The 9,941-nt window shown below is 49.8% G+C and overlaps 1 protein-coding gene across 1 annotated transcript; it reads left to right on the plus strand.

The window, feature by feature from the left end:
• Positions 1-1,134: 1,134 nt before the first annotated feature.
• On the plus strand, positions 1,135-8,645 carry LOC149341675 (zinc finger protein 711-like). The gene is made up of 3 exons (XM_089543830.1): positions 1,135-1,424; positions 2,556-2,763; positions 7,393-8,645. The coding sequence occupies exons 1-3, from the start codon at positions 1,364-1,366 to the stop codon at positions 7,742-7,744; spliced, it is 621 nt and encodes a 206-aa protein (XP_089399956.1). The 5' UTR covers positions 1,135-1,363; the 3' UTR covers positions 7,745-8,645.
• The last annotated feature ends 1,296 nt before the right edge of the window (positions 8,646-9,941 follow it).

A 9,941-nucleotide genomic window follows, 5' to 3' on the forward strand; every position in this document is an offset into this window, starting at 1 on the left:
GGTCGAAATCCCGCCTCTACGAACAGCGGCAGCCGCTAGCAGACGCCATCCCTTCGCAGTCGCGGGGCGAGCCTTCCTGACAGGGACGAGGAACTGGCCGCGCGGGGGAGCTGAACGCAGCCTCGACGGTGGCGGTGCCTGGCGGGTGCAGGGTGCCTATACTGAAGGGGGCTCTGCCCCCCCCCCCCCCCCCCCCCCACACCCCTCTCCTGTTCCTCCGTCCCTGCAAACGCGAAGACCTAGGCAGCGCGCCGCCGAAGCTGTTGATGAAATCTTCGGGTCGTAAGAGTACCGAGTTTTTCTCCCTTGGTGCCGCTGCGGCTTCCCAATTAAGGTTTTCACGAATTCTAAACAGTAAACAAGTTCGCTCATTTGTGTGCTGACTAGATCAGTTATTGTGATATAGAAGCGACATCTTTAACGTGCACTGACACTGCAAATCACACAGCTGTTCTAGCATTTCACATGGTCGGTGCTGTAAGCCTGGTGTTCGGAGATCTTTCCATCTCCGCTGCAAGCTCAGCTGCTAAAACCTCTTCAACGACTGCTACTCCCACACAACATTTGCAGCTCCCCCACCCCGCCTAACGTTCTGCGACCATGAATTGTGGACAACGCCGGGCTGTCCCATCTAGTGTCAGTTTAGCCCTGCTAGTCATGTCTTGTTCAACAGCTTCCTCGAGATTATTGATGAAAAAAGAAAAAGTTCGCGCGGAAGGATCTATTCGAAAGAAAGTGAAAAATGGGACACCAGCGGTGAGCGACGTCTTCACTGGCTTTTTGTTCCAGAGAAAACCTGTTTACAGATTTGCTTGAAATTATCAGCACAGATAAGATCCCAAACCGAAGGCTGTGATCAAAACTGAAGCCGAGAACAGCTGGACATCGTTTATCAGTCAGAGGCCTGCAAAACAGGACAGGAGATTGGACTGCATTGCACTCCGGTAACAGCGAAAGTATAGTGAACTAGAATACTCATGTTCACTATAAGCGAAAGCTAGGCATCCGTTTCTTCTCCACCGGCAAGCACGGCGAAAGGAAGGTGGGGAAAGACGACTGGGTGGGCTTGTATCCCAGCTTTGTTCCCGTGGCCCTCCTCGCCCCAGACAAAGGCGCCTTAGCGATAGCGCCACCTCGCACGAGCCCATCGGACTATGGTGGCGCACAGATCGCCATGGTTATCGCTCTGCCGCTGGGACGCACGTGACCAGTGTCAGGCCGGCGCAAACACAGCGAGGCAGCAGCAGCAGTGCTCGCATCGCCCGTGTGGCCCGGCTAGCATAGACGGTAAGCACTGACGGCAGCACAAGCATCCACCGTGCGGCCACCAGAACAACGAGTGCGCAGGAATAACGAACGAGCAATGCCAGCCACAACCGTCCAGTCGACCGCTGCTACCGACGCCATGACGACGCACCAGAAAGGTAGGTACTGCACCATGTGCCACAGTCGTTGACGGAACTCCTGGGTGTTTAAGCGATTAGCGCGTGCGTTTTAATGCGTACTTTCCTGGTCGCTGGCAAGCGCATATATAGCTGGGTACCAGCCGGGTAGAAGCGCTTGTGTACAAACCACTCGCGGAATCTGAAGGCCTGTAAGCATAGTTGGCATGCACAGAAAAACATGACTTGTCAATCGTTACCTTGCGAATGGGGCTGGAGAAGCGGACGTAGTACTTACCTTTTTTATGTGCACGTATTTGAATAACGCGCCCAACCAAGGAAGGCCGTTCACTTAGCTCAGTCTGATGGTGTGAAAGATAGTAGCGCTGAACCACAGGAACGAAGGGAGAGGTGACAACACACGCGCGACGCAGATCAACGTTTGACTCGTGGAGCGCACGACTGGACACTTGGCGGCACATTGCAAACGGTGTGAACACGATGACAAAGAATTTACCCCCTTTTATCAGCGGACACGTGTTATTCATGAAAATGCGGACCAGACAGAGCGAAAGATGCTGGCAGCCTTTCTTATACACGTAAGGCAATCATGCGTGAGAAAGCCGAATGTTTTTTTCTTCCAAGGAAGCTAGTGAACTTCTTGAATCGGAAGGTGCAGCCGCTCATGCGGTTTGGCTATCACTAAGGCGAGCTCAGCGAGGACGGAAACCTCGCGTAGAGCAAGAGGGCAAATGCTTGCTTGATCTTGAATTTCAGTACGATTCGAGACCGTGAAAGCGGGGCCCCTCGATCCTTTTGGCTTCAGGCACGTGATCTAAATGCGTGGTCTGCATTTTTCTGTGTATAAAGTTGGTGGTTTCTCCTCTCTCTTCGTCTCTGTGGTTTAGCATGGCATACTATGTAAATACAATACAAACTTGCCCAGCTTTCTGCCTTGATAGTGTGAAACCGGTTATTGGCCCTTTCATCTGTTACCCACCGCCACGTATTTGACCACTAGGGCGCCTTGATACAGCGTTCCTGCGGAGCTGCATCGAGGCACCCTGCAAGACCGTACCAATGCAGCGCCATATCTGTCCGTAGGACTTGCCTAGCGCCATACGTTGTATGTTGACGCTGAGGGCGTACGACTTCACCGTGGTCTTTGCGCAGCCCCTTCGGTGACGTACACTTACCTGATCCCGGCGCCGCCTTCCCCACATCAGTGGCGTGGCGAAGTGGCCCTGACCCCGCCTCCCCAACGACGGAACGACGCCGGCAACCTCACGTGCGTTACGTGTCACAAGGAGTTCACCAGCACCCACGACCTAGTGGTGCACCAGCGACGGCACACGGGAGAGCGACCATTCCAGTGCTCCAGGTACGCGGTTCTCCAGCCGCCGCGAAACGTCGTGAAACAACGGCACGTCGCGTGGCGTAGAGCGCTGCACGGGCTCGGGCCTGTATACACGGGGCCTGTGTCCATTACTGGCTTTTTTTTTTTTTGGCCGGCTGCCCGAAACGTCTCGGGAAAGAAGGAAAACCTGGCGTTGAAAGCTTTCCAGGGTGTAGACTGAGTTTAACTTCATTCACAGCGCAATGCTCAAGTAACTGCAGCCGCGCATGCCAGCCACTTTGAGAACGATGCAATAGACGATATGCGAAATTGCTTGGCGGTCTGGCAACACCGCGCCCACAACTTCGCCCACAACGGAAACGGAGACCATAGAACACTTGGTTCTGAGGTGCGCAGAACTCCGCCCAGCCCTCCCAGAGGGGACAGCAACGACCATAGAGATAGTGCTGGGATTTACTGGGGAGGACGGGCGAGTGGATGGGAAAAGCGTGACATTGACGAAGGGGAGGTTGGAGGATTGGTGGCGGAAATCAAGGGAGGCGTGAATTTCGAGGGTAAAAGGATAGACAGATTAGATATTGTAAGAGCGAAAGGGAAAAGAAAATTAAATTAACAATGGGGAAGTATAGGCTAGGTGGCGAAAGCTACCGCCCGGTACAAAGGGTAAAGCCATTATCATCCATCATCCATCCATCCATCCGGTTTCCATCTTGGCGCGGTCGAGTTCGTCGAGCTGGTGCATCGTTCGCTGTGCGTACTTTCTTCTTGCGAGTGGAATTTCAACAGGCAAGCTTCAGCTGCTGCGTTGTTTTCACAGCTGATCTTTGACTAAATGTAGGTGCTTTCAATAAGCGCCAGCTTACTCCTACTGCGTCCTCAGCTTCGCTTGAAGTCTGGCGCTGATGATCGCTATAATCGGCACTCGAAAGTGGGTTGGAAAGTCGAACCGTGACCGTGTGCTGTTGTCGTTTTAATGCTCGCATTAAAGCACCAGTTCAAGTATCACGCATTATCATGGCTATTTTATTCCCAGGTGGACGTGAATTCATCTGGTAGGGTAGCGAGCGGTTATTTTGCGGTGAGCGCGCACGTGTGTTGACAAACTTCTGTGATAGTGCGAACTTTCGTTCGCGCCGACGCCAGGAGCTTCGTGCATTGCAGTATAATCACACAAGACCCTCGACCAGCTGCGTAATTCGATTCCTTTACTGTAATGTGCAATGCGCATCTGCGGTTTTCAACGTCACCGTTTCAGAGCCCGGCGTCGGTTGATTTTCGCCGCAATTCGTTGAAACCGCGTCTTGCTTAAGACGCAGTTGAAGCGAGTATTCCGATGTTGTCAATCGATATTACCAATAGGAAAGTGGGCATATATAATTCAAAATGTAAGCAAAGACGCAGTTTTTTTTTTTTTTTTTTCAGATAAGCACTGAGCTACCGCGGCGGCTTGATTAGAGAAAGAGCGTACAGCTGTAGGTGCCTGCACGGACTCGATACGCTGGTCAAGTTGTGTGTGCAGGGGCGAAATTAGCATGTTCGGTTGCTTCCGCAACTTAATTAGCTTACTCCCAAACTTCGACAAATGGCTTTGTTGCGAAGCAAGCTGTTGAAGCTTGCCACAACGATAATAAAATCTGATGGCCTAAAGCGTTTTCAGAACACTGTTGCACGAACTTTCTAGCTTAGAAATGCGTCCCTCCTTCATAATAAAGTAGCTATATTATTCGCTTCTTTTTTATTTAGATTTTCGTCGCCGCAGATATGGAAGGTATAGGAATCCTCAAGAAATAAAGCATTCGCACCTCAGTTTTTATACGTAGGGTGTATTGCTTCACAAAGACTCCTTAACGCGCATAACATATATGCGTATGGTCCAGAGAGTTTGCTCGCCCTTCTAAAACTAATTGAACGCGGGAAAAATTTAACTGAACACGTAGCAAACTAAGCAGTAATCGGCATATGGTTCTTCGAGTGAACTTATTTCGCCACGGCACGAGCGATTGGCCCGCTCAAAAAAATTACCTTCTCTATTACGTTGTTCAAGTATGCGTCTATATATATTCACGCCCGACCGGGGAGTTGATAAATGCACGAAATCGGCTTCTAATTTTGATCAGAGACAACAAAGGCTGTGGTCCTTATCTTAATTTAAACGCAAATCACCTCGAGAAATTTGTCAAAAATCAGCGCAGAAAGCGAAAGCTGCGCACTGATCCGCGTGCTGACACATGATACCTCGCATGGCGTTTTGTGTTACTAAAACGTTGGGACGGAGTAAAAAAATAGAAAAGCGAAAAGCTGGAACGCACCTATAGTAGGATACAACTTAAAAAAACAGCAGTTGCTAACACTGGGACGCGTTCCGCGGCATCCTGTATTACTCCGCTGGCCAATCGCAACTGTAAACGAAATCAGCTTTTTAATGTTTGACTATATCAAACAATCCATGTATCAAAACTATAGAGCTCATAATTTTTTTTATTGTGATAAGCTTCTTGCTTACGTAACAAGAAGTGTTTAAGCAGCGGTCTACTTTTTCGTTGTGGAGGAATTCTGTGCGCGAAGGTTGAATGTGGGCGGAGCTTCACTGCAGACTTAAGTTGTATCCGACTATAGGTCCGTTCGATTCACCTGCACTACGTGAACTGGTTCTCGCGGTGCTGCACTTCGCCATTCGTTTAGGCGGTGCAAAATGGCGCCGTCTGCACGACGCCATTCGTTTCAAAAAAGTGCAGACGTTGTGCAGGTCTAGTTCAGCAAAACTGTGCACCCCCTCAGTGGTCGGTGCCGAAACGGTGCAGCTGCAGCCGCCATGGAAGCAGACGACGGCTTGCGCGACGATGGCTTGCGCTTTGCGATAAACGGCGGAGATACTCAAATTATTCCACTCATCGATGAGAACGGTGCCCCGCACGGGTCCGACTCTATGGAACGTGACTGGCCACCCGAGAAGGCGGCGACGGAGGTGGGAACGGTGGCCCTCGCTGGCACGTACATACCTTGCATCTCTCGACCACCCTGCTCTTGACGGACCTGTACCGGCGTCTTTCCTTTGGACTAATAGTGTTATAACAGTATTCGAAGCCGGTTATGTTAACTAAAAGGTAAAGACGTGCACGCAGCATGATGCACGTTGTGGCAGCAATCGCTTAACATGTAAGTCGGCGCGTGCACAGCTCAGTCGATAGTGTTCAGTAAAAGAACAGACGTGCGGTTCGCTTAGCTGCCGCGAGGCTGCATCGAGGCTGATGCATGACAATGCTTCGCTGCGATGTACTGTTTGAAGATTCTTCATGCGGCTCGGGACGTTGGCGGCCGTTGATATATGGGCGCCACGCTACTGGCTGCAATTTGGTGGCGACGCCTAGGCTAGCAGACGACCAGACCTGCACTCTACCATTCGTTTTGAAAGCAGCCAGTGCCAAGCTGCACCTGAACTGCATGAACTGGCGCTGCACACTTGCGGCACCGCCGCGGAACTTCACAGAACTGGTGCAGGGAGTGCAGGATAATCGAACGGACCCTATAGTTCTGGCACGCATCGTAGTGTCTTTTCACAGTGGAGAGGGTAGCGCAACACTGCATCGGCATTTTACTTTTCAAACGAAGCGCAGCCGTTTTAACCCAACGCTGGGCAGCGGTTTCGTTTTCTGTACCGTGCCAACATGGAGGACTTAGTTCTCGGAGCGTCGAGAGATGGCGCTGCGCATTTCGCATATCGTCTATTAGAGATGACGATGAATGGCACTTAGCAGTGATTGAAGAGCTGCAGCGACACCGTTTTCGCAGGTTCTAAAGCACAAAATACAGCATTGGGTTGAACTACAGCGACATTCTTGTAGTGGAGCGTTGCAACAGCTGACACGTACAGATCATTTGTACAAGTTCATTCGCCTCCAGGAGTACAGGAGACCGTTGGCTTGTGCTGTTCCAGCTATGTGCGAGTGCAAGGGTGCTGCCGTTGGGGAAGAGCATATTGTTTAAACCAGAACGGGCCTTTTGAAATATACTGCTCAACAAACAGGTTCTTTTGCTTTTCGTCTTCGGCGAAACGCGGCGATGAATTTAGGCCGCGAAATCGTGCTCATTAAAAAAAAAAAAAAAGTCGTCACTACGGCTTCGAGGACGTTTTAACATTTGGACGCAGCGGTCCCTAAAAAAAATGATTAGAAAGCAATAGTTATGTACATAAGTATGCAACCGTTTTCATGGGTTGTCGAAACTTTGGGGCCCACAGGCAAAATCACTGTTCGAAAATCTGAGCGGGGGAACCCGCCTCATCTTCTCTTTTGTTTACCACACCAATTTTTTCAAGCGTTCTTGCGATTTGAGCGCCCTTTTCCGGCCACTTCTTTACCTTTGTCATGCCTCGAGCTCCTGCGCGAACGGGCCCGGGCCGAGACCCGTGGATAGCGTGCCTTTAATACATGATGTCAGAACGTCGCCATTCGACTGCAGCGGCCGGACCGAGTAGCAGAGCTGTAGTGCGGTCACGCTAGCACCTTGGAAGACGGTGGGTAAATTTAGGCTTTAAGCACTTGCAACAGCGCTGGCGGCCATAGCAGTCGGAACACGTGAGCAGGGGCTTGTAAAGTTGACACTAAAAACTGCGTAAGCAACGCCGTGTTCTCGCCCATCGCCGGCTTCGTGCAGGTGCTTCGAGTCCTTCGCGTCGGCATCGGCGCTTCTGCTGCACCGGGGCAGCGTCCACGACAGCCGCTCGCCGTTCCGGTGCACCTTCTGCGGACGGTCGTTCGGCAGTGGCGACGCCTACTCGCGCCACCTGGGCCGGCACCGGCGCGCAGGCTACTGCTTCCGCTGCTCCTGCACGCGCGTCTTCCGCGACGAGACGGAGATCAAGGCGCACCTGGTCGTGCACGACAGCGGCAGCGGACACAAGTGCCCCTGCTGCCGCAGGGTGTACGAGTCGCTGGTGAAGCTGGGCGTGCACTTCAGCAAACACGACAAGGCCTGCACGCCGCCCAAGCCACGCCGACACCGGTGACGACCAGCGCCGCTGCACAGTTTACATCTACCAGCCGGCGCTCCCCGAGTAAACTGTCCGGCCATTTTCCGAAGACGTGTGTGTTGCCAGTGCATGTGCAGCAGTGCCATATTCCCCCGGTGACAACAAAGCCCTCCATCCCAAGGCCAAAATTCATGGCCACGTGGGACCCCCGTTGATACAATGAAGGTGCTTTATGAACTGTGATAAACTGTTGTTGGATATGGCCCTCGCTTTTTTTTTCTAACTAGCTGCTTCAACTTACACAAACCATTTTTGTGACCAAAGCAGTGACTGGTGATGAGCAAGCTGCTGCAAACTACTTGCTGCTAGTCGTCCCATACTGCAGGCAGCAAGTCTTCCCTGTGCACAGTCTGAGTGACTCATTCCAATGCACAGATTTTGCTCAAGTTATGTGCAATCTTTTAGATTGTTTTTAAGAGTGTGGTTTTTATTTCGTCCATCTGTGATCTCACCTTGTATGACTTTTATTGAGATTGACTTTACCTATACTATTTTACCAATCTTCTACCATTTCTCTGTAAGGGAAAATTTCGCAGCTTTGTCTGCAAGCTGCATGGCATGTGAAAATCGAGCACTGCTGAAAGAAAGCTTTCATGAAAAATGTGTACTCAAGTAATTGGGCCCGATAGCTGGTGACGCATACAACAGCAGCGTACATGAAAGTCGAATACCAACACATGACTGTTCTTGTGACCTGCCACTAAAATGATCTCACTACAAAAAGCAGTCTTTCAGCCATTGCATGCATTTTTTTGTGTTTTGTGCTGTTCTAAAATAGGTTTTCATGTTCTCCCGAGACATTTGTAACAGGAGAGTGCTGGCCTTTTTAAACTTTGACTGTTTGACAACTAATAAATTCCCCCATTTTCCATTCTCAGCACAAGCTTCTGTCTGCTATCGAAGGTGCCCTGCAGTAAGTTTGCAAATGATGCTGGTTTTGCCTAAAATGAGTTCAGGTGACATGGGTACAGATGAAAGTCATTAAAAAAAAGGCAAGCAAGCAATGTTGCCTTCGTTCAGTTTTTATCAGGCTTCCGGTCTGTTTTGCCATACTGGTGAAGAGGTAATGTAGTCAAGAGCCATGCGAAACAGCCTACCCGCACAGTCACGGATTCAAGGAGAACATATTTCTTCGTGGTCAGGCAAGCCAGTTTGCAAGAAAGCTTGTAGAACTGACTGGACATGCCATTCCACCCAACAGAGATAACACTAAATGATTGTGCAGCAAGGCAAAGTACAACTGTTTTTCGCGCTCACCTATCCCGTGAACTTCTGCCCACGACATTCCACCAGCAACAGGATGAGGGCTACTAGTGGACGCACACGAAAATGGAACTGGTACAGTTCTGCATACGGACATGCAGGGCTCTCGTGTGCGTCCACTAGTAGCCCTGCATGTCCATATGCAGAACTGTACCAGTTCCATTTTCCTAGCCAACATACAGCCAATACACTGAGAGCTTGGTAGTTACGTAATATCTCGATAAAAGAGACATTAGCTTCAGCCTTGGGGAATAACTGCTGCACGTGCAAAGCACTTTTGCCCCATAGCTGCCATGTTGTGACAGGATCACCAGCAATTTGGTGATAAGCCAACAGCACTTGTCTTTTTTTGTTGAAGTGTTTGTCTACTAACAGATACACACCAATTGTCACACACTTCAGAGATGCTTGTGCTGTCTTGGGAGTCTCTCATGCATATTGCAAAGAGCAGTGTGCAAAGACCACAGTCTAGCACAAGCACGTGATGCCCTGCCCTCGTGCTCAGCTCAAAGTGACAATGATAACATTTTTTCTTGCAATATTTTGAAATAAATACTGGAAACCTAGTTCTTACAAGTAAACTCCCACTTCCATTTTTGTCTGCTGGCTATCTCATTTAACCTGAGTTACTCTTTTAATGACAATAGTAATTTCATCTGCAAACACAGCTTCAAGTGCTACCATTTGCACGTTATCGTCAATAGTTTGTTAGGAAGTGAAAAACACTGAGATGGATTTTAAGTGACTTTTGACCGCACGGAATTGCTACAATAAATCATAGAAAAAAAAGTATTTTAATTGAAAAAAAAAAAAAAACGAAACTTGCATTCTGAAATAAAAACTGAAAAAAAAGACCATGGAATTCTAAAAAAAAATAGCACAAACTGAAGCCCCTACAGCACCTCTTACT

The sequence above is a fragment of the Amblyomma mixtum genome, chromosome 5 (genome assembly GCF_055824585.1).
Source record: "Amblyomma mixtum isolate Tamu chromosome 5, ASM5582458v1, whole genome shotgun sequence".
Classification (NCBI taxonomy): Eukaryota; Metazoa; Arthropoda; class Arachnida; order Ixodida; family Ixodidae; genus Amblyomma; species Amblyomma mixtum.